Genomic DNA, 24,840 nt, shown 5'->3' on the forward strand with positions numbered 1-24,840 from the left:
TCTAGCTGTAGTTTGCCTCCCCCCAGCCCACCTAGGAAACCAGGCCTCAGTGCTTTTAATTAGATGTGTCATGACTTCTTACGAAGATAGATTTAAAAGGTGGGCCTGAGTGTGTGATGGATCTCAAGAAAAGTAATGACATTGAGTATGTTTGGAGCAGTTATGCTGGCAAAGTGCTCAACTTCTAATGTGCTGACAGCCTATTTATGACAAACCTGCCCGATTACTGAGTGGCTGATTTAGGTGTTTCTATTACTAGTGCCAGGAAAAGAGAAATTATGTGAACTTCAGTTTCTTGGTCCTGTCTTCCAAAAAATATTCCAAGAGAGAGTGTGGAACATAGAAGATACTGAAATTGTCAGGTTGATCTTCAGAGAAGGTTAGAATATCATGGGACAGAGGATGGAGAGCAGAGATAATAGTAATGATACTAATAATAATATCAGCAACACTGACCATAGTAATAGCTAATAATTATCGTATCATTTGCATAATTTTTCAAGTTCTGTATATCAAGTCTTTAGCCTTTAAACAACCATTTAAGACAGGTCTGGTTATTTTCTGCCTTTAACATGTGGGAGGTGAAGTAGTTTTTCTAAGATCACACAGCTAATGGGTGGTAGAGCCAAAATGTTCTCTTATGCTCAGGTGCACTGAGAAGATGAACCATGTCCAGTGACACCTTTGGAGGTTTCTTGTATTGCCACTCGTTGTTTCAGCCATTCGTGGAATTGGGTGGCATGGGGAGGAGAACGTCACCCTTCATTCTGCTTTAATTTGTTGTTGAACATACAAAGTAAAAAAGGTAGACCAGAGGCAGAGACTTCCCTTCTGATGTACTTCTGCCTCATATGCACTCTGCCTGGATGGCCATGCATTTGAAATGGGGCGTCTCCGTTTAACTGTGAAGACCTGTGGGCAGGGGAGAGCGTGGAGCCTTGGGTCCTCAGTGTGTTTCTAAGCTAGAGCACCTGAACAGAAGGAATCCCAGGGTGTCTTCCTGCCCTTGGGCAGTGGGCCCTGCCACACCACAGACTTGCAGTCCCTGGAAACAACTTAAGGGCTTAGCTCTTGGGTGAAGGGTAGCAGAGAAGAGGCCTCTGACCAGGGCTGACCCTTAACTTCCTAGATAAAGGTAAGAGGAGGGTGCAGAACCCAATTTCCAAAACTTCAGGAGACAGGTCCTGGCCCACTTCATGCATGAATCTTCTCTCATATTACTTTATTTTTTCATGGGAACTTTTATTTATTTAGTTTTCCAGTACAGTTACTAGGAAAAAGGATGTCCAGTGAATTATGCTATTTATGTCTTAAAATAAAAGCAAACTAAAAACATAATAGTATTCTTTTTTAACAATATTTAATTTTATTAAAATGTATTATTTTCCATTAAGTACAGTTTTGTGTATTTTATTTAACCTTTTTGTTTTTTGTTGTTTTTTTATTGTTTGTTTCAGGTTAATATACAGGTAACATATGATTAGGTTACATAGTTTGTTTTTTGTAAGGTTAAAGTCCAAGTTGCAGTTGACTCCTTCACTTGGGAAGTGTGCCATATACTCATACAATGTACCTGTTGGGTGGGAGCTTGCTCGACCCCTTCCCTTTTTTAATTGAGTTTTTCTCTTATATGAGCGTTTAGTTTCTAATCTTCTTGATTCCATGTAGTTCCGAGTGATACTTGTTTTCCCTTCTTGCCATATTTCACACTTGTTTTCCATTCTTGCCATATATCACTTAAAAGAATTTTCTCCAAATTTGTCCAGGTTGTTGTAAAAGATACCAAATCTCCATCTTTTTAATAACTGAATAATATTCTATAGTGTCCATACAACACAGTTTATTAATCCATTTATGTGTTAAAGAGCACTTGGTTCACTTCCGCATCTTTGCAATTGTGAAGTGAGCTGCTATAAACTGCTCATGTGCAAATGTCCTTGGAAAAAAGGTCTTTTTTTTTTCCTATTAGGTAGATAACTAGTACTAGGATTATAGGATCAAATCATAGGTCTACTTTTAGTTCCATGGGCAATCTCCATACTTCTTTCCATAGAGGCTGTACTAGTTTGCATTCCCATCGACAGTGGCTGAGTGTTCCCCACTCTCTATACTCACACCAGCATGTGCTGCTTTGAGACCTTGTGATGTAGACCAGTCTCCCTGGGGTTAGGTGATATCTCCTTGTGGTTTTTGACTTGCATTTCTCTGATGTTTAAGGATGATGAGTATTTTTTCATATATTTGTTGGCCATCAGTCTGTCCTCATGAGGAAAGTTTCTATTCATGTCTCTTGCCCAGTTTTTAATAGGGTTGTTTGCTCTTTTCTTGTTGATTTGCTTGAGTTCCTTGTAGATTCTGATTATTGCTTGTCAGATTTGTAGCATGCAAATGTCTTCTGCCATCCCAAGGGTCCTTGCTTTGCAGGATTGTGTCCTTAGCTGTGCAGAAGCTTTTTAACTCGATCAGGCCCCATTTATTTGTTTTTGTTGTTGCTGTGATGGCCGTTGGGGCCGTCTTCATAAATTCTTTCTTTAGGCTAATAAGATTAAGAATTTAAACCACACTTTCTTTTAGGGTTTTTATAGTTTCATGTCTTAGATTTAAATCTTCTATCCATTGTGAGCTAATTTTTATTAAAAAAATGTGGTGAGCAGTACAGGTCCAATATCGGTACTCTTATCCTAATAAATTACTAATGTCTCTTTCTCCACTCCTTCCCTTTTCTTTTGTGTTTTCCTATTTTGGTGCAGGGATTAAGAACCCAAACTTTGGAGTCAAACTGACTTATACCCAGCGGTTTAGTTTCGTGACCACAGGCAGAGTCCCTCTTTATTTCCTCCTGAGTAAAACAGCACTGTCCTCCTAGGGGGTGCTCAGCACAGTGCCTGGTGCTCTTGCTAACATGCAGCCCTGGCTTGTGATCCTCTCTGCTCTTCCAGTCTCCAGCATCTGCATGTTACACCTAACTGCAGGTGTATCACTGCAAAAACAAAATGAGAATGTTACCAGGCATGGGAAACATCTGATGGATTGGCGGGTGAAGTTATTTCTGCTAATAAGCCAGAGATCTTGCCTTTTAGGAGCCTGTCTAATGAGAAAGACAGGAAGATGGACAGCGCTGCTGCCGTGAATCTGAAGGAGAAGTGATCAGAGTGTAGTGTTAGGAGACCCAGGAGCAGGTGGGAGAAGCTTGCAAACTGTCGCTGGGTCTTAAAGATGTCTAGGAATTTTCTGGTTAACGGACTGTGGATTCAGAGAGCAATGGGAACAAAGGGCAAGAGGCCCCAGCTAGGCTGGTCACTTGCAGAAGAGCTGCATCCGTGGAAGCAGGAAGGCGAATATTTATTTGAGCAAAAGCATAAAAGCAATGCCGGTACACTGGGCTGATGCAAACTGCAACTAAATAAAGCAATGATAATAATACTGCTTCTTCACACTTGCATAGCACCTTTACAATTTACGAAGTATTTTTATTCCATTTTCTCACTTGTCCCTTTTAAAAACCATGGAGAAGGAAGGAGTCAGCAGAGATGCTCCCTTATCTTAGAGGAGATGAGGAGGGAGCTGGGAGCTGCAGAGACCCACATGCAGGTGGTGCCTTTCTGCGCAGGGGCCCCCCACCCTCTCAGGGGCCTCTTTTCCTCCTCCTCCCTTGGGCAGCTTCCATGCAGAGAAACACAGGAAGCAGAGAAGGTGTAACTGACCTTGAGGTAGAGCTTAGGGCCTGTGAACTTGTGACTAGAGCTCTCTGAAACCAGGTTGCCCCTTTTTGGTTAGGCCTGTGTTTGCATTTGTGTTAATGGTTACCTCTATTAAGAGTGTTGCTCTGTCTGGGACTTAAATTACACACAGCATAAAAAAGGCAGCTCTGCCTCCCTACCCAGCTTGGAATAGACACAACTGCTGGGAAGAAACCCAGGGGTCCCTTCTGTCTTTTCTTCTAGTTGAGCTAAAGCTCCTTGCTTACTCTGGTTATAATCCCAGTGTCCCTGTATCCTTTTTAACAAAAAACCCCACATCACCTGCCTGCCCTGGTTTTATATCCCTTCTTTTTATCAAAGAGCTGCAAGTTGATAGTAAGAGTAGGTGTGGAAAAGGAAAGTCAGTCACACTTTGCCCCTTCGATGATAATGAGATAAATTTCTCCCAGGTTTTTCCCCAGTGTTTAGCCTGTTTGCATGGCTAAAGCAACACTCTTCTTTCTGTGTCCCTCCCTGGGATACTACTTGGGACTAGAATAGAATTGGGAACCCCTGGTCAAGGGTGTTGGTCATTGTAGAACATGGACCAGAGACTATCTCTGGGGTTTTTCTAAGTCCTATGGGTCCTTCCTAGCGATTGCAAAATCAGTGAATGCCCAAATCTCACTAAGGCAGCTATATCTGCAGCTATAAGGGAATGCCTACCATACAAACTGCAGCATCATTTCATGCTTAATTTAATAATTTAATGCCTAATTTAATGTGTTGGTGGGTGTCTGTGTTCATTACTGGTGATCCTGGGTGACCTGTCATTAGCCATTTGCCATCAGTGGGAAAAATGCTCTTTGGACATTTTCTAAGTTTTTTTTTTTTTCTTTTTGTCTTAACAAAATACAAGGTTACACCCAGCACAATTCATTCAACAAACAACTATTAAAAACCTGGGTGCTTGCCACTTTTAAAAGTATTTGTTTGTGGGTATAAATACAGTTCCTACATTCAAGAAACTCAGAGTGGGGCTGTGGGGAACAGATAGAGAAACTAGGGCGATAGAACATCCTGTGGTCTGTGCTCTGATAAAGGTGAACCCAGATGGTGGTGGCAGAAGAAAGAAAAGAGGGAGAATCCTATGGGAAGTGATTTCTCATGAGGAATTAGCCAAAAAGAAGAAAAGATTGGAAGAGCGTTCAGGGGCTGGGTGCAGCACCTGCACAGGGAGGGAGGGAGGGAGGTGAAGCCAGGTTCAATATCGGAATGAGACAAAGCCTACGGGCCCAAAGTAGAGAGTTTTAAGAGAATTGTCATCGACATGCTGCCCTCTGGTCCCTCTTAGTCCCCGCAGTTGTAAGACCACTGCTAACGGTCACCTGGGAGCCTAGTTTTTATTTTTATCTATGCAAATCCACTTTGAGCCTTTCTGAGATTAGTTCTGGTGCAGATAGAAAGAGCTCTGGACCTGGAGACAGATGATCCAGAGCTTCTTACCAGCAATCTGACCCCACACAGTTCTTTAGCTGCTTGTCTGTAAAGTGGAGATTCATTCACTAATTCAGCAAACATTTAGCAAGTAGGTACTGCGCACCAGACCCTGTGGTGGGTTAAAACGGTAAAGAAGAAAACAGACAGGACGTGACTTCTGTCCGCATGAAGCTGACATGAAGTTTGGTGGACATCATAACCTCGGCCCTATGTCTTTAAGGGCAACTTTAAGGACCAGAATAGATAATGAGTATGTATGTATCCGCGTTGAGAAGTGTAAAGCACCATAGAAGTGAAAAGCTGATGGCTGATGGCTGCGGGCGGGGGCCCTGACTCCCACACAAGGCTCTGAAGGACCTTTGGGGATATAGAGAGGGTAAGAAAACTAGACAGAGGTCCTGAGTGTATGTGGGCTGAGCTTCCCACAGCACATCAAACCATTTAAAGAAGAAACTGGGCATGATCTATTGGCCTGTGAGAGGAGCTGTAGCACCCAACAGAGCTGGACTTAAAGGCCATGTTCCCCTCAAGGACACATGGGGGGAAATGCACCTTCTTCCCTCCCATCAGGGACACCATTGGCGTGCGGAACGCACACTCATAAGTGCCAGCGGAGGCTCGCTTCCGGTCAAGGCATCAGTCAGTTCACAGTACAAAGCGCACTTGTGATTCGGTGTCATAGAGGCGCAGCCTCAGCGTTCTCCTGTCTCGGGGTTCACAGGGAGCACATGCACTTTGCATCCTAGGCCACGCCAGTGCTTTCTGGAAAATTTAGAAGTGTGAATGGTAATCATCTCACTTTGAGTACAGAGCCTTTCTCAGCCCAGGCATTAAACTCAGAATCATAAAGTCTCACAACTTGGAAGCAACCTTAGAGGTTACTCCATTGCAGCTCTGCTTCTAATTACATAGATGAGGAAACTGAAGCTGGAGGAGGTGAATTGGCTTTCTTATGCTCTCTCAGTTTCTTAGAGGCCGAGAGTAAAATCCTTAACCCATTTCTTAAATCCCTCTTATTCTCGGGTATGTCTGAGGTCTGGGGTAAGATTACTGTTCCCTGAGGTGATTCATAAGGGGACATGAGAATAAATGTAGATAAGGGTAATATAATGTTTGAAGTGTAATTACCTTACCACTACCATTCCAACTACACGCCCTTCCTTCAAGGTTGTGCCTTTACCTTGAACAGTCTTCCTGGTACTCTCCTCACTAACAGAAATTATTATGTTGCTTCTCAGGGGCCAAGATATCTCTAGGTAGTAAACTCTAATTTATAGACCTGTTCAGTCCTTATAGCAGCTCTGAGGTAGCTGCTACTATTATCCCACATTTGCAAGGTGAGGGAGGTACCAGGGAGGTCACTAGCTTGCTTGGGGTCAGATGGCTGGCTGCACAGCCAAACTGGGACCCCTGCCAGGTAGGCTGGCTGGCTCCAGAGCCATGGTCATCACTCCCATAGTGCATTGCCCTACGCTTGAGTCCACCTCCATCCCTGGCCATAGGAAGGGGCAAGCTTTGTTTATCACCTGTTAATCTTGATTCGGTTTAGTAAAAATAAGCAACTGAGATTCTAAGAACTTGTATGGATTTACAGAAACTCCCATTCTGCCCTTGTACACGCAGAAGTTTCAGAAGGCCATAGAGAGAATGAGCCCAGACAAAGCCTGGCATGGGGACACAGGGGCACTGCCTCGGCCTGGACTTTGCCTGGCCATAAAGTCTATTTGGGTCGTTTATAATCTGTCTTGGTTACAGTTTCATTTTTTCAGGCCAGAACTATGGAGCTGAACTTAACTTACCAGCAACCTCATTCCCATCTGTAGGAAAGAATACATTTCAAAACCAAAATAATTATTTTGAAACAATGACAGACTCACAGAGAGTTGCAATAATAGTACAAGGAGTGTCGTGTCCCCTTCACCCAGGAGGTCCATTTTCAAAAACAAGTCAGAACAGATTTATGGAACGTCTGTAATATTAATGCTTTAGATCCTTCTGAACAATCAGTAATCCTGCTCTAAACTTGCCGTAGACCAGCAACTGGTAACTGTGTTTTCCAAGACAGAGAGCAAATACAAAGGCTGTCTTTTTGGCAACTGAAAACCAAAGGACAGGACATGAAATTCTCAGCTCATAAAATTTTTAATAGACCCATTTTCTTTCTTTGGGTTGTTAAGAGTTTTAACCCTTCTGTAAAGCCTTGTTTAAAACAACTGTTTTAAAGTATGACATCACCTGGGAAGCGCTGGTGAGGCAGTTTGCAGACTGTCAAGCATGAAGACACGAGTTCCTTAAAATAGAGTGAATCCCTAGTGTAGTTGGCAATGACGATAGACATAGATCACTGGACTCTGTGGTGATGTCTGGGTTCTGCACTGGCTTCCCCATTCTTGGATCCTAAGGCCCTTAATTTATCTGCTTATTCTCTCCCTTTGTCAGACAGGAATAGCAGCAGCAGCCCATCTGTAGTCCTGCTTGCTTAGGTATTGTTCCTAGTCTTTGAAATCCTGAAAAAGGCACCATGGAGTATATTCAAAGCGACAGCTCCATCGTGGTTGCATCAGACAAGTCAGGAGAATCTGAACAACATGCTCTACTTCTGTCATCCCAGCCCAGAGGGCAGAACCAGGCATAGACCCAGGCCCTATTATCCAGAACAGAATGTCACATGCAGGCCATATGGCAGCCACAGCAGGTCATCTGGAAGAAGCGGCCAATGTTGCAAAGACAGGCTGAGTCCTTTGGCATCTCGGTCACCCCTTGGAACCTTGAGCCCTTCCTTTGTCTAGAATGGCTCCTTTTCCTGAAGGCTGAAGGGAAGCAGCCAGGCCTGGCCAGGACTGTGCATGTCGGGGATATGGCCCAGGAAAAGGCTTTTAATTTCTCCTGTCACTAGTTACCCTGGAAAACTCCCTTAAAGAAAATTCCATTGTTCATTTCTGCCACAACAATCTTCACCATCTGGTTTTTTTTTTCTTTTTCAATTGTAGAGGTTTGCTTATGTTTTATGTTTTCACAAAGTCAGCCCTTATCATGATCTCTTAAGAAGTTGATTTATTTCATCATTTTCCAGGATAGTCTAGTCTCTCTACTTAGACCTGGGGCTTATCCATTAGTTTCTTATGTTACTTTCACTTTATTATTTTTTTTTGTTACTTTCACTTTAAATGAGGATTGTTTCTAATATAATTTCACTTTAAAAAAAATTACTGGATTTGAATTTAGGGCAGACAGGCAAAAACTTGTAGACAAGTTGTCACTAGCATTATGCTCCCCAGAGCAATGGTTCTGATCAGAGGTCAAATTCTGGGATCCCTGCTCAGGTTGGTTTAGAAATTGGCAAAGACAGGTCAGATCCTGTTTTCTGTCCCTTCCTGCCCCACTCTTTTAAAGTTCAGTTCCTTTTTGAATTATTAATATGTGACCGGAAGCATTACCGATTTAGATAGATGTTGGTATGCTTCACTTTAAGAAAATCCAGACTTAAACTGAAAACCTTGCATGAGAAGCGCTGTAACTTTCAGAAAACTTCTTTAAATTGCCAGCTTCATCATGCACATAAAATACACTTAAAATAAACAGAATTGGCCCAACTTTTAGGAAGACGCTGATTTTAGAAGCTCAGCACTAATCATGAACCCACAGGCCCCTGGAGTCCCTGCCTGCCCTTTACTCTCCCATCATGGGGTGTATTGACGCCTGTCTTTTTTTGTTTCTTCTACCAGAAACTCGCTCTAAGAAAAATCGTGTAAATGTATCCATACTGATTTCTAACTTATGTTATTATTATTATTATGCTATTAAGTAGCCCTACTTACTCTATAACTGGGAAAAAAGGCCAGTAGCCAAAGAAAAGAATCCCCCATTGCAGAATTTCAGCCATACACCAGCTATTGGACAGACTGACTTTTTATTTTATATTTATTTGTTGAGTAGTGGGGAGACAAGTAGGTCTCTTATCTGCCTGTACGCCCTGCTCCCTAACCTCAGGAACAGCTCTGCTTTCCTTCCTTTTGTTGTGAGAAAGCCGCAAAATAAGGAAGAATTTCAGGGGGGGAGAGAAGGGTGACAGGAATCACTCAGTCCTTTGGCCTGGGTTGCGTATTTCTCCCGGATCAAAGAGCAGTTTGTTAATGATGGGTAATTGTGACAAGAGGCATCTATTGCCTTTTATAGAGAACCTCTGGGTTTCTCAGCACCTGAATCAAACTCATGGCTGTGGCTAATGAGGCAGGATTGTGTGCCAAGGCTGTAGGAGAAGGATGATAGATTCAAGACTCGGTGCGGGGGGTGGACAGCTGTGGCACATGTGCCCCAGCTGAGTCCTGCCAGTGTGCTACCTTCTCCATCTATTTATTTCTCTCTCTTTTCATTAAATACTTACTGAGGACCTTCTGGGTGCCAAGCCCCCTGCCCCACCCTGGCAGTAGAGGACGATACTTCCTCAAGCAGCCCAGCTGGATAGAGAAAAACGTGAAGATGAGCAGCATTGCGACGAGCTATACGTCCTCTTAAAAAAGTACTGACACGGTATCATAGCAGGATTACTCATCCTGGGCAGAGCAGTGCGACTGGGGGAGAGGAGTTCAAGGTGGGGAGGACTGCAGGAAGTGGGAGGGCCAGGGAATTTTAGGACTGGGGAGTAGACAGTTTCCAGGAAGGGTGTTTTAGAGGAAATAGTGTATACAGACAACACTGCTTTGGGATCAAAGTAGAGAAATATCAGTAGGTGAAACAGAGAAGCTGGCAAGAATTGGATGGCAAAGGACCTTGTAAATCTTGGAAATGAATTTAGACTTTACATATAGGCCTTTGGGAACCTTTAAAGTGCTTTGAGACAGGGAAGTAACATGATACTGTTTGTGTTTTGGAAAGATCATTCTGGTGGCTCTGTGCAGAACACACCAGGAATCTAGGAGAGCACAAACTAGCCAAAGGTAGATTCTAGATCAGCAAAGAGATGGAAGCAATAGGATGTACCGACATCCCAAGAGAGGATGATGGAGAGAGAGCAATCTGGGATGGCTCCCAGGCTTAAGTCACTTAAGTGACTGAGTAGGATATGAAAAATGTCAATGACAATAATGACAATAGCTAGAATTACTGGATTCTTACCAGGTGCAAGGGGTTTGATAACATGTTTACATGGGATATTTTACTGAATATTGTCATAATATTAGCACTATTATTATTCTCATTTTAGGTAGGAAAACTTGAGAAATTGAGAGGTTAAGTATTAATAGCATGTCCAAGTTCACATGGCCAGTAAGTAGCAGCGCTTGGCTTAGAATCGAGACATGCTGAGCTGTGGCCTGTGCTCTCTGGGGGATTTACAGGAGAAGTAAAGGTAGATTATCTTAAGTTCACTGTTGGACTACTGCGTCTAAATTGCCTGTATTTCACTGAGGCAAAAATATCTAGTGAATTTAGATGGCTGGATGTGGAGCTGAGGAATGTGATCTCTGCTAGATGTGTGGGTTTAGGTTGTAGAGAATTGGTAGCGGTGAAGAAGGGTTCGATGTGAGCAACTTCCCAGAGACCCAGTGGAACCGTGAAGAAACACATCCAAGGGGTGGGTATATTAGCACAAATGTGGGCGGGTTGATGAAATAGAATAGCTAGAAAGCAGGGGGAACTAGGAAAGCCAGAGGTGATATTTCAGGATCTGATGAAATAGCCAACATGATTAAATGCCTCAAGGAGATGAAGGAAGATTTAAAATGAGGATGGCCTTGGATTTGGAAATTAGTTGGAGAGTAGATAGGGGTTAAAAGTTAGGCTAAAGTGGGCTAAAAAAGTAATGAAAAATGAGAAAGTAGAGACTATGGATTCAGACTTCTCTTCAAAGAAGCCTGGCTGGAAAAGGAGGTAGGAGAGGGAGATCTTGGAGGCAGCCCAGGTCAGGGAAACTGCTGTTCAGAATGGATATCCTCCCAGACTCTCATGTGCCAGCAGGACTTCAGCTGGTGCAGAGTGAGTCAGAGAGCTGCGCTGTCATTTCCTCAGCATGCTACGGGGCAAACTTTTAGGTGGTTAATTATAAGATGTCATTAACCAAAAGTACTGGAAGCTTCTTCCTCTAACCTGGGAACCCACTTTCCCAGAAGGAGGAAGACTCTCAGAGTCAAGGGCCTTTCAGCAACTTCTTTCTGGCCCAGAGTAAGAGAGGATGCATTTATTTGTTTATACATAGAATCTGGTCCCCAAGCCTGTGTGCAGGAGAGGACTGGGTAGGAATGGTGTGGGGTAGCCATAGAGATTCCTTAAGTGGAAGAACTGATGCTCCTCCAAGACACCCCATCAGCCAAGAGTCACTTGGTGAGCCTGGATGAAAGTAGCTACCCACCCTGTTCAAAGGAACCCAGAGGACCCACCCCAGCTAGAAGAAGACTTTTGAGTCTTCTGGAGTTTGTAAATATCTACTGATGGTTCCTAGTCTTGTCTTCTCACCACAAATGGGAGGTGAAAGAAGGCTTTGCAGTTCAATGTATGTTACCTTTTCCTTCGCCAGAGCCTAGTTACCATACCACTCCCATTAAACTGATGTGATCACTGATTAAAATCCATAGCCCTACACAAAACACACTGCTTAGAATTTAGGCATGTGGACACTACCTAAACTTAAACCTTTCTTTTGTAATTTCCCTTCAACTACAACCTTTTTGTCTTGCTAGGCTCCAATTGGTAGCAATTAATTTGCTTCTCTTGGTTCTCTTTCAGTCTACCTAAACCCATCACTGCTTTATCATTTGGTCATGTGGGGCTGTCATGAGCCGCAGGCAGTAGATCTGTAATCCCTGTGGCTCCAGATGCATCATCCTCATCTACTACAATGGACGATTCTCCCTTACCCCTTGAGTATCATATACTCCACAGTCAGTAGTGCCCCTTCTGCTGCAGGTCTAGGTCCACCTGCTCTTCTGCCTTTACTTCACAGCATTCTCAAGTAAAAGCATCAGTCCCGTTTGGGACTAGAACCCCAAATACCCATCCTCCCTGGGTCTGCTACCATCTGTTGTTTGTCTAATAGTATTATATAAATCTAAATGAGACAAGAGTCTTACCCTGAGAGATTCAGCAGTGCTGTATAATTTAGGACACACAGTTGATTCTTTTATTTATTCCTTCATTCACGGTTCATTCACAGTTGTCTCATGTATTAACAATAATGAGACATACTTGACTCATGGGACTGAAAAAAGCTTCCCTAGGCTCTGAAAAATGAGGAGGGCTTAACCAGGCCAAAGATGGGAGGCAAGAAGGGCCATCTAGAGAGAAATTAGGAGCAAGGATTGATAGGTCGCATACCACACTGAGGGCCCAAAACAGAGCCAGGTGGAAGTGCCACAAGAAAAGGGGGATAGAGGCTCAGGTAAGACTGGGGAGGGAGGCAGGACTCAGAACATGAAGATCTGTAAAGGTCTCATGAAAAATATTTGGGCTTTATCCTAAGTCTAATAGAAAGTTAGTGGAGGATTGAGTATCCATGGTCAGGTTTATATTCTGAAAAGATAATTCTTTGTTTTATTTATTTATTTTTTTGAGACAGAGTCTCACTATGTCACCCTGGGTAGAGTGCTATGGCATCACAGCTCACAGCAACCTCAAATTCTTGTGCTCAAGTGATTCTCTTGCCTTAGCCTCCCGAGTAGCTGGGACTACAGGCACCCACCACAAATCCTGGCTATTTTTTGGTTGCAGTTGCCATTGTTCAGCTGGCCTGGGCCAGGCTTGAACCCACCAGCCTCGGTGTATGTGGCCAGCGCCCTACTCTCTGAGCTAAGGGCACCAAGCCTGAAAAGATAATTCTTGTTGCAGCCAGAAAATTAATGGGGTAAAAGCAAGGGGCAGACAGTGAGGTGGGCAAACTATCAGGAGAGTGCAATACAAGAGTAAACAAGGAAAGTCACTGTGTGACTTAGTAGCTGTGTGAAGCTACTAAGCAATCAAATGAAGTAGGACTGGAAATTTTCTATTGCAAGTAGGTCCCTGGAGGTCATTAGTGTCTACCAGGAGAGGAACTGGAATGCAGGAAGCAGAAGAATAAGCAGAAGTTAAGGAAATAAGGACAGTGAGAATATAAAAGTTTTTTCCATGCCTGTGAAAAGAGGGGAAGAGACAGGTGATGGCTAGAGGGGGCTTTGAGGCCACAGGAAATTGCTTCCCTTATTTTTCTTTTTTTGGGGGGTGAGGAAGACATGGACATATTTCAATGCTGACGGACAATATTTAATCATCTAAAGATTACAGAATAAACCAGAGAATAAGAAAGATAATCAATGTCTTTCTTTTCTAGAAGAGAGTGAAGGGATTGGGTTGAAAGCACAAGAGGAGGAGTTGATGTATTTGGTGAAGGGCAAGGGGAAGATTGAGGAAGTTCTTTCATATGGCTTCTATTTTTTATGTGAGGTAGCTGTGAAGCAGGGGAAAGGAGGGTAGCAGACTGTGGAGAGAAAGCAGATCAGGGCCTTGAGTGAAATGGAAAAATTTTAGGCTTATTTGTTTGGAGACTAGGCAATATTACTAGAGAAACATAAGATCTCTGGAGTTTTACAGTGTTATTTGTAGTGGAAGAACAAGAATTCTGTTCTATCACAACCAAATTGCTCAAGGATGTGCTTGTTATCACTAGTGCTCAAGCTGATCTAGGGCAGGTGCAGAAGGTGAATGGCTGAGATTACCTAAAACAAGACTCTGCAAGACAGTCTGACAAGGACATGGAGGATGAGAGTCAGGAGCTTAAGCAGAAGTATTATGGAAATTACTGACCATTGACGATTATTATCTAGATGGATAAGAGGAGGTATGTTGGCATCAGATAAGGCTAATGATGAGAAGAAATTTGAGCAGTTAGCGAGTTGAAGGCCCTGATGAGTAGAAAGAGAAGTCATGGTGAAAGTGGTCAGACCCCCAAGCTGGAAGGACAAAAGATGAGGATGAAGGCACATGGTGATTGACTTTATGATATTTGAGGTGAAGTCCTAGTATGGAACCCTGGGGTGGGGCTATTAAAGTCTTTGAAAGGCTAGAGAAAATGACTGGGAAGTATTGTGTAAAACAGAGAAAGGGCAGAACCTCAAGAAAAGACTTTCCATGGAGGCACAAGGTTTGGAAGAGTCATTGGGAAGCTAGAAGAAACAACTCTTCTCTTAGATCCTGAGGTAGCTGGAGTATAAGAGTCTGCACAGATCTCTCTTGAGAAATGGCATCTCCAAAGAGGGCCGGTGTGGGGGGTGAGTAGCTTTCAAATCAACATAGTATCTCTCTGGGTTCTTTGAGCTAAGAATAAAGTAGGTCTTCCCCATTTCTGCAATTTTTTTGATCTAGGATTCATTAATTTCAAATTTGACCACAATTTTATAACAATAAAGAAGAACTTGCATTAACCTCCCTATAAATTCTTCTCCCTAACGAATAACTTTTCTGTATTTCTTTTAGTTTGGGTCTGCTAACAGATAATCTCCCGAGTTTTTATTTGTCTTACACATCTTTATTTTGCCTTTATTTTTAAAGAATATTTTTACTAGTCATAAAACTCTCAGCTGGAAATGTATTTTCTTTTAGCACTTTAAAAATGCCATTCCATTGTCTAATGTCTTCCATCGTTTCTATTGATAAGTGACAAGTCAATATTAGCCTTGCTTCATTGAAGGTATTATATCTTTAGCTTTTAACGTTTTAAAAATTTGTCCTTGCTTTAAGCAATTTAACTACAATGTGTCTACATGTGATTTTCTTTGTAATTAGAAGTTCTCCCATTTTCATGAATGTGTGGCTTATGATTTTTTGTCACTTTTGAAAAAGAAGGCAGCCATCACTTTGTTGAGTATTGCTTCTGCACATTTCTCTCTCTCTTCACTCCGAGGGACTCCAAGGTTAGATCTTTTAACAAGATTCTGTGTCTTGTACTGTCCTGTCTTTTTTTCCCCAGTCTTTTTGCTTTCCATATTTCTGTCTGATAACTTCCATTAACCTATCTCTTTGTTCTATCTTTCTTCAGTTCTGAAAAATATGTTGATAAACACGTCTATGAAATTTTAGTTACTTTGCTTTTCAATTGTAGAATTTTTTATCTAGGTTACTTATGGGCGTTGTTCTATTGGGCTTATGTGCGCTCGGTCTCTTAGTTGTAGTTCTTGGAATGTCTGATAATTGCTGCTTGAGTGTAGGTCATTGCGTGTAATAAAACTACAATCTCTGGATGATGTCCTTTTCTGGAGAGGTTCCACTTTATCTTTTCTGGCAAGTGGCTAGAGTGGGAGATTACGGTCCATTCACTCTGGTACTAAGCTTCCTGGAGATCAGGTTGGAATTTTTAAAGTTTGGTTCACTTCGTGTTTTTCCCTTCTCCTAGGGTGTAGATTATAGAAGTTCAAATGAGAGCCTTTGGTTATTTACTAGTACTTCTTGGTGTGTTCTAAATTTGAGACTGTCAAAAATTTAACTCCTCTTTATAGCTCCACTCATTTTTGTAGAGCTTAAGGAGTAGCAAGTCCCATAAGGTAAATTGAAATAAGTGCTGAGTGTGGAGCTCAGTTCTTTGCACCTTCCTTCTCTCAGGAATCCTGCTGCTCAAGGGCTGGGTTGTCTTGGTGACTTTGAACTCCTTTTAAGAGCTACTCATTATATGTAAGATTTAACACCAGGAATATATGGGAGAACACCATATAAAGTACCAAAAAGTGACAGAATAATTACTCAAGTATCTGTGCTTTCTGTCTAACTGAACCTCATGTAGTTATGTTCTTTATTGTAAGCTTACATTGGAGAAGGTTCTTTCCTTCTCTTTGGAGGCATCTTCATCTATGAAGCTGCACCCTACCCTCTAGGGATACTCCCATCATTGTTTATGATAGCATTCCTTAACAATTCTGCAAATAGTTGTACAAGATGAATGAGGAAACATTCCTCTTGTTTTTTTTTCTGGCCTTTTTGCCCAAGAAAAGATAATTATAGTAGTCATGATAATATTCACTACAATTTACTAAAGATTTACTATCAGTTAGATACTTTATGCAAATGACATTATTTAATTCTAAGAAGAACCTAAAAGGGAGTAAAGATAATTATTCCCACCTTATACTTGATTAAAACAAGGCTTAAAGAGATGAAGCCAACTTAAACAGGGTCCCAGAGCCAGGAAGTAATGGCATAAGCAAATTTGGATTCAGGTTTTTCTAACCTCAAGGTCCATGTTCTTTTCTAGAAATTTTGTCCTGCCTCTGGGCTCACCCTCATTCGACATAAATAGTTTCACTATCGCAAGTTCTAGAATCGTGAAATACATTCTTAAATAAAGTGAAAGCTAAATATTCTTAGGGGTTTACTTGCAAATACATCTCCTTTCTTATATATTTCTCTCAGGTATTTACAGATTCCTCCTTCCTCCATACAGCTTTACTTTGATATATGTGTAACATTAAATACTTCCATTTATAACTTATATGGCAAATCAGAAAGTAATTTTAAAAAATAAAGCTTTATGCAGAGACAGGAAGCAGTTAGTGGTAGGGTTTTATTTTTGGAGGATTAGATTGGCGGGAGGCGGGGTGTGGGGAGAAACTGCTTTCTGCAGTGTCAGATGAATGAGTTATAGGAAATGATAGCTCAGCCGGCAGCTTGGAACTTGCTCGTGAGTCAGCAGTGACTCCATCCTCAGCCTTAATGCTGGGATCACACTATTCCTGGTGAGACCTCCTCCCTGCCCAGCTGTCTGGGACACAGAGCCTCTACCTACCTGATGTGAGCCACTTACCTGTCATGGAGGAGAACTATATTTTTGTTTTTATGCAGATAGTATTTCTACATTTCTTTTGCATCGATTGGTCTTTCTGATTCTTTTTTCTGATATCCAACAGAAAGATCCAGTGACTTTCTATCTAGAATAGCGGTTCTCAACCTGTGGGTCGAGACCCACAGGTTAAAGGGCCGCAGCATTAGGAAGGTTGAGAGCCACTGATCTAGAGGATGATGTTTGGGATGGTGCCACAGCAGAAGCTAGTGCTTAGGGCAACATTTTGTACTTTTATATTACTTCAACTTTCTAGTGTCTTTATGAATGACATTACATTGTGGAAAAGCAAAATGGGAAGACATTGCTTCAGAAGAAGTCTCAGACAGAAAGAGGCCATCTTGTCAGGACAGTTGAAAACAGGTGCAGGTGGCATAATCAGCATGGTCGTTAGGTTAGAATGGTAGAATTGTTGATGAATCTTTTATTACTTTATTGTGCAGGTTTATTTAATAGGTATAATTTACAAAATTCATTCTAAAAGTAGTCCTTTATTATTTTTTTCATTTATGGGGAAAAATTTACCAAACAGCCTTAATATTTTAGAACATCTTCTCTTGAGGCCCTCTTCTGACTCGTAAAGTCAGTCTGGCCATACTGAGGATTCTCCAGTAGGAAATAGGTAAGGGGGACTATCTTTCCTTGGAATTTGCTACGTACCAGGTATGTGGTTCCTTTTCGCCCCAAAGAGATGGTGCTATTTTATTTTACAGATAAAGGAATTAAGGCCTTTTCACCCCTTATTCAAGGTCATTCATGTCACTGTTTCCATGTTGGTCTTACTAAGCTTACAGACCTACTCGACTTAAGAAATCAGGGCTAAAGCTTGGGCAATGCTGGGAATTTGACAACACCATAAACAAAGAGCTGGGGAGAGGGTGACAGGATCATCAACTCTCTGCCTATTTGGGGGGCAGATTGAGCATTTTGCTGGGGCAGAGACAAGCTGTATTGGATGTATTGCAGGACTGGGGCAAGGGATGCAGCTTGGAGTTTAATTAAAATTCTACTCCCAACTTTGTCCAACTTCTTGCCAAGTCAGCAGCCAGCATTTCTGTTCATAGTTCTGGTGATTCTGCTGTGATGACATACAATCATTCTTGCAAATGTGCCTAAAATGTCAGTCGGCTCACCAGATGCTTTAGTCGGGCCCAGCAGGCTGCCATCTTTTTGCCTGTGTTTTCAGAGATACCTGATCCATCACCACCAGCATTCCCAATGGGAGGGGGCTCTGGACGGAGCAAATGGTGAAAATTGATCTGAGAAAAGGAGAAAACACTTTTATCACAGCGTAGAGATCTTTGCAAACTACTTCTGTTTTCTAGGTAGCTCGGTGGGATTTCTGAGGAGGAGCTGCTCTGACTTCCTCTCAGCCCACCATGAGGGTCTCCCTGTTCTGTGCCTACACACTGCTCCTGATGGTCTCCCGGCTGAGGGCAGTCAGCTTTCCCGAAGATGACGAACCTCTTAATACCGTCGACTATCACTGTAAGTCATCTCAAGAACACTGGCCTTTTCTGAGAAGGAGCTTATTGTGTTTTCATTTGCTAAGCATATATTAACTTTCAGAAAGAAGGAAAGAGAGATTTTTATGCCTTCAAAATGTTTCACGTATTAATTTTATCTGTAATCATCTCCTAGTGTTCAGAGGCCATGGGACAATTTTACTGGTTGCTTTTTCATAGCAACCCACATCAAGGTTATATATTTTCAGTTAAAAGAAAAAAGACCATTTGCTGGCATTCGTTGTTTTTTATTCATTTATATTCAAGACCATACGAGAAGAATTTAGTTAAAACCCTTCTACAACTAGTATATACAGCTAATCAATGCTGTACATTGATTCTTCAGCTCCATAATCCTGACTGATGGTGTAGCCCATTTTTACTTGCAGATTCAAGGCAATATCCGGTTTTTAGAGGACGCCCTTCAGGCAATGAATCTCAGCACAGGCTGGACTTTCAGCTGATGTTGAAAATTCGAGACACACTTTATATTGCTGGCAGGTAATTTTCCTCTCGTTGGTTTATTAGATTAAAATTCTTTTCTCTTGTGGTGCTTGCATTAATGTGTCTACTTCATGGAAAACTAATATGTGATTGTGATCAAAAATTGCAAGTAGCCAGAAATATCCACTGAGAAGATTCAGTGCTGTGTACCAGAAACAAAATACAGTGCTAAAGCCTTCAGCGATGCTATTTTATTACTGCCATCAAAAAAAAAATCATACACCATTCTTCTCCCTAAAGCAGCAGGAGAAAAGAAAAAGACCTTTTTTTTATTTCTTTTTTAACTTAGAATTATTCAAGCAAATATTAGAAATATGTCTATGCTAATACCGTGGAGCAGTTTGACCCATGCCTGCAGAGAATAGCTTCCTTTCCTCTCTGACTACAGTGATATATAAAAGTATCTTACTAATGAAAAAGTATTCTTTGTTGGCTTTGCTTGAGACAGAGAAAATCCAGATGATCTCCAAAATACAATAAAGGCAGATCCATAAAAATAAAATAAGAAGCAGCTTAACATTTTTATGTATTCACATGATCTGACTTGTTGCCTTATTTCCAACAGGGATCAAGTTTATACAGTAAACTTGAATGAAATCCCCAAAACAGAAGTAATACCAAGCAAGGTGAGCAACTGTAGTTAAACCATGTATTTGCATCCCCTCCAAGAATGTCCTTCTCTCCTCCAAAAATATTTCCCAGTAAAAAGTTTGTTTGTGCTTGATTGATACAGAAGCTGACATGGCGATCGAGACAACAAGATCGAGAAAACTGCGCCATGAAAGGCAAACATAAAGTGAGTGAGATAGACAAGTGCCTGCAAGATTTAGTCTTTGTGTGGGCTTGATAATGTCAGCAAGTTGAATGTCTGATTTTAATTTAATCATTACTTTCTTTAGGATGAATGCCACAACTTTATCAAAGTATTTGTTCCAAGAAATGATGAGATGGTTTTTGTCTGTGGTACCAACGCATTCAATCCCATGTGCCGATACTATAAGGTAAGTGCATTTGACACGATGTATTTTCTGGGATCACCTTTTCTTCCCTCACTGGTATGTTGTTAAGAGCTGGACCCTTTCTGTTTTCTAGTAATTTATTTTACCTGTAATGCTATGAAAGAATAAAGATAATTTTTCTTTATTTCAAAACCAATAAAGCAGCATTGCCTTCCAACGGGTACTTTGTTTTTTTTTTTTTTTTTTTTTCCTCTCATGATTTTTATTTTTTATTTATTTATTTATTTTTTTTTTTTTTTGGGGTACTTTGAACCGTTATGACGCCAGCTATTTATTTTTCTTTTGTAGTTGAACACTTTAGAATATGATGGGGAAGAAATTAGTGGCCTGGCAAGATGCCCATTTGATTCCAGACAAACCAATGTGGCTCTCTTTGCTGGTAAGATCTTCAGTGTAATGAAGGCAGATGATTAATGACATTGAAGGTGCAAAAGGTATTTAAAGGAAGAAGAAAGCTTATAACTTGAATAGCCACCCTGATATAAGTGTTTCAAAGGCTAAAATCTATTGACAAATTTCCAGAAGAGGGAAATTAAAACCAAGCCTCTTCAGGGCATGTTAGAAGTATTCTGTTGCCTGGCCCTGTCGTTAACTAAGCCAGTGACCCTGAATAAGTTGCTTAACATTCCGATGTTTAGATTCCTTATGTGTGAGACTGGGTGATGCCGTGGGCCACCCCGTCACAGGTTGATCGCAAGCACCTGGTGCTGGTTTACTTGTGTAACTAACAATAACACGGGTGAAACCACACCAAAGGGTTGAGCACACTGCAGAAACTCACACACTCCAGGATAATTCTGGTTGTTTTACCGAAATTATAACTTTGGCTTCAGATGGGAAGCTGTATTCTGCCACGGTGGCTGACTTCTTGGCCAGTGATGCCGTTATTTATCGAAGCATGGGTGATGGATCTGCACTTCGCACAATAAAATACGATTCCAAATGGATAAAAGGTACCTTTGAAGAGCAGTGACATGGGAGTCACCAGGACGGTGGGATGGGCCGGGTGGAAATAGCAGTTACAGCCATCGGGAGGTTTGGTGCATGAATTTATGCTGTTTATTTAGAACACATACACACTACTCAGGTTTTGAACAGGACCGTAAATGGGGAATGAGAAGACTAGCAGTCATGTCAGAAAAGTCAGTGCTGTAAGTTGTGTAAGATGTATATCTTGAGTGCACAGAACAAAAAGAGAGAGAGAGAGATCTGGTCTCTGTGTGCACCCACCTGTCTAACTCTCAGTTCAGGGAATACAACTTCCCTATTCGTGTACCTGTCATGGAAAGTTAACAGTGAGAATCGATTAGGCCATAGCTACAGAGTTATTTTGTTCCTCAGAGTCTAGAAATCAAGATTTTTTTATTCTCAGTATAAGAGATTTTCTTCCCTAGTTAAATAGGTTAATGAATAAATCTGTTTAAACGAAGACCTCTGCTGTAGTTCAGTTCCCTGGAGGCCTTTTTACAGTCCATTAGCTGACTTTAAAGACAGCGGGCCCCCTGAAGCTTGCACACGCACACTGGGGGAGTCCTCAAACCCGGTGGCCTATCGGAGTCCTTGCCTGCTTTGAATGTAACCTGCTGCATCTGTCAGTCACGCCCAGCAGTCGGGATCTGGTACTAATGGAATTACTCTTTAGGAACCAGTTTGTTTTCCATTTTTCTTTCAGAGCCACACTTTCTTCATGCCATAGAATATGGAAACTATGTCTATTTCTTCTTTCGAGAAATTGCGGTAGAGCATAATAATTTAGGCAAGGCAAGTATGCGTTTGACTCATGTTGTGGACCTGCACTGCATGACACTGAGACCACTTTGGGAGAGCTAAGCATGCTCTCTGGGCCTGGCTTCCAGCACTCCATTCAAGGCACACAGGGCCACGTGCAGAGAAGCGGGTGGCTATCACGAGAATAATTGCTAGAAAACAATGGCCAGAGTGCGAACATCAGCCCCGGCCTTGGGAATGTTTCCTTTCTTTTCCCTGCCACCGCAGAAAGTGTTCCACAGGTACCCTTGAGATGTGGGTGCTTTTACTCTTTGGAAATCCGCAGATAGTCTATTCTTTATCAGTGTCAAAAGGCAGACTAGAAAGTGGGAGCCCCATTCAATTTTGAGTGTTTCAGTGAAAGCCCATGTGATTTTAAAGCATTGCAACCCTGTCTTTGCATATTTCATTAACAACCCAAGAAGCGAAGTTGGAGACAAAGTGCAGGAGTGGTTTTCATTCAGAAAGACAGATAGATGGCTCATTTCTTGGGAAGCATGTTTGGCAAAATGGGACATGGCCTTCTTTTCTCACAGGTGAATCTAGTTTACATTCTTACTGTCCAGACCCCTAGAGAGAAGGCCGCTAGTAGATTCTTTTGAACCAGATATATCTTTAGCAATTTCTTTTGTCCATCCCTTAAATAGCATCATTTTGTTTCCATTCTTCTTCCTCACTCATAGCCCTGTTGCTTTGCTTTTATCCCCTGGGCAGGCTGTCTATTCCCGTGTGGCCCGAATCTGTAAAAACGACATGGGTGGCTCCCAGCGGGTCCTGGAGAAACACTGGACTTCATTTCTGAAGGCTCGGCTTAACTGTTCTGTCCCTGGAGATTCATTTTTCTACTTTGATGTTCTGCAGTCTATTACAGACATCATACAAATCAATGGCATCCCCACTGTGGTCGGGGTGTTTACCACCCAGCTCAACAGGTGAGGGCAGATCCCCGGCACTTCAGAAGATGTTCTGCACATGCGTGTCAGAACCGAGAGGCAGCCCCTTGCCACCAGCCTCTTCCTGATGGTTTTCCCTTTTTCCAGCATCCCTGGTTCTGCAGTCTGTGCGTTTAGCATGAATGACATTGAAAAGGTATTCAAAGGACGATTTAAAGAACAGAAAACTCCAGACTCCGTTTGGACAGCAGTGCCCGAAGACAAAGTACCAAAGCCAAGGTAAAGAAAAAGGGCAAAGCTGGTTTGGTCTTGAACTTACATCCCCGGAAAGCAGCTGGGCCAATCTCCCACACCTGGAAGGGGGTGCTCTGCAGCATCTCAGACCAAGTTAGTAAACATGGCCTTGGGACTTGCGAGCGGGAGTGTGGAGAATCCATTGAATTCAGGGAAACAGCATCGCTTCTCAGGGTTCACTCACTCCCCTCTTTCCATCCTGTTCTTTCAGACTTTACACTTACTCCTTAGATGCAGTGTGTGGGGGGAGTAGGGGGATAAAACAATACTATTTTCCTTTCAGGCCTGGCTGCTGTGCAAAACATGACCTTGCTGAAGGTTATAAAACCTCCATCGATTTCCCGGATGAAACCCTGTCGTTCATCAAATCCCACCCCCTGATGGACTCCGCAGTTCCACCCATTGCCGATGAGCCCTGGTTCACAAAGACTCGGGTCAGGTGAGGTTGTTGGGGACAGCGGCCCGCTCCTGCCCTGTTCTCTTCTGGTCACCCTCCCTCTGATGTGCGCCGCCTCCTCCTGCAGGTACAGGCTGACGGCCATCGCAGTGGACCGTTCTGCCGGCCCCTACCAGAACTACACAGTCATCTTTGTTGGCTCTGAAGCTGGCGTGGTACTTAAAGTTTTGGCAAAGACCAGTCCACTCTCTTTGAATGACAGCGTATTACTGGAAGAGATTGAAGCTTACAACCACGCAAAGTAGGTATATTTTACCAGAAGGCGCTTCAGCACTGCTGAAAAATTTCCCGTGTGTGTTTCATCTAACAGTTTCTTTTTAGCCGTCTAAATTAGTAGTGGTTTGGCAAATTAGTGGGGTTTTTTTTCCCTCATTGAACCATAATAAATCCTGTTGTTTTTTGTTTTGTTTTATAATTCATGAGCCCACTAGGGCAAGGAGGTGAGCAGTTGATGAGTTTAAAAACAATTCAGCCCATGTTTTTCACCTATGGAAAATGAGGGTGTTTTAGTAGCACCCCTTGTACATTGCAGATATGTTCCATGATGCCACATGGCAACAAACAGTTGTAAGTGCACATGTGCGCACACACATAGAATATGATTCTGGGTAAGCATTTTCTTCCGACCATTGATATGTAAGAGATTGGGTCATTGAAACAAACAAGAAATAGGTGAGACAAATGGAACTAAAGAGAGACCCAGGAACATCTATCACAGGAAGATTTAAATGCATTAACACATTACGCTTCTCATTCCCAGTGGTCTAACATGGCCTTCACAAATGCAATTCCCTTTGAGCCCCTTCACAGGAAAACAATCTTACCGAAGCCCTTTGTCCAGCCAGAAAGTTAGCCAATGTCTAGCCAATCATGCAGAGAAGTAGTAGATGAATCTCGTAATTATTTCCCTAACTGTGCACTTGCCTGGTTTGTTACGAAGACGATTTCTTAAGATTTCTCCAGCTCTCAGTAATTGCTAAACCAAACCACACTTGACTGACTCAACATATGGCTCCAAAATGTATTCCACAAAATAGGTGCAGTGCTGAGAACGAGGAAGACAAAAAGGTCATCGCATTGCAGTTGGATAAAGATCACCACGCTTTATATGTGGCTTTCTCTAGCTGCGTTATCCGCATTCCCCTCAGCCGCTGTGAGCGTTATGGATCATGTAAAAAGTAAGCTCATGTTTCTTTACTTATTCTGGTATTGCAGGGAAAAAAAAAAAAAAAACTTTGATAATGAGGAAATCCAAGTCGCATTCTGTTCGGTTTAACACAGGTCTTGTCTTGCCTCTCGTGACCCGTATTGTGGCTGGTTAAGCCAGGGAGCCTGTGGTAGAGTGACCCCAGGGATGCTGTAAGTATACTTTGTCATGCAAGCCAGGATGCACTGTCTTCCCAAGGCTCTCTAAAGCTAGAAACTGTAAC

General features: G+C 42.2%; 1 protein-coding gene across 14 annotated transcripts in view; it reads left to right on the top strand.

The window, feature by feature from the left end:
• Positions 1-24,840, top strand: part of SEMA6D (semaphorin 6D) — a 639,731-nt gene that overhangs the window by 606,917 nt on the left and 7,974 nt on the right. For all 14 annotated transcript variants that reach the window (XM_053594672.1, XM_053594677.1, XM_053594673.1 and 11 more), the window contains 14 exons: positions 18,297-18,459; positions 18,866-18,977; positions 19,546-19,606; positions 19,714-19,776; positions 19,880-19,981; positions 20,288-20,378; positions 20,833-20,952; positions 21,672-21,760; positions 22,481-22,698; positions 22,807-22,938; positions 23,237-23,392; positions 23,478-23,651; positions 24,448-24,588; positions 24,692-24,769. In XM_053594672.1, the coding sequence (XP_053450647.1) occupies positions 18,351-18,459; positions 18,866-18,977; positions 19,546-19,606; positions 19,714-19,776; positions 19,880-19,981; positions 20,288-20,378; positions 20,833-20,952; positions 21,672-21,760; positions 22,481-22,698; positions 22,807-22,938; positions 23,237-23,392; positions 23,478-23,651; positions 24,448-24,588; positions 24,692-24,769 (1,646 nt within the window). In that variant the 5' untranslated portion in view covers positions 18,297-18,350. The remainder of the gene's footprint in view (positions 1-18,296; positions 18,460-18,865; positions 18,978-19,545; positions 19,607-19,713; positions 19,777-19,879; positions 19,982-20,287; positions 20,379-20,832; positions 20,953-21,671; positions 21,761-22,480; positions 22,699-22,806; positions 22,939-23,236; positions 23,393-23,477; positions 23,652-24,447; positions 24,589-24,691; positions 24,770-24,840) is intronic.

Source organism: Nycticebus coucang, chromosome 6 (genome assembly GCF_027406575.1).
Source record: "Nycticebus coucang isolate mNycCou1 chromosome 6, mNycCou1.pri, whole genome shotgun sequence".
Lineage (NCBI taxonomy): Eukaryota > Metazoa > Chordata > Mammalia > Primates > Lorisidae > Nycticebus > Nycticebus coucang.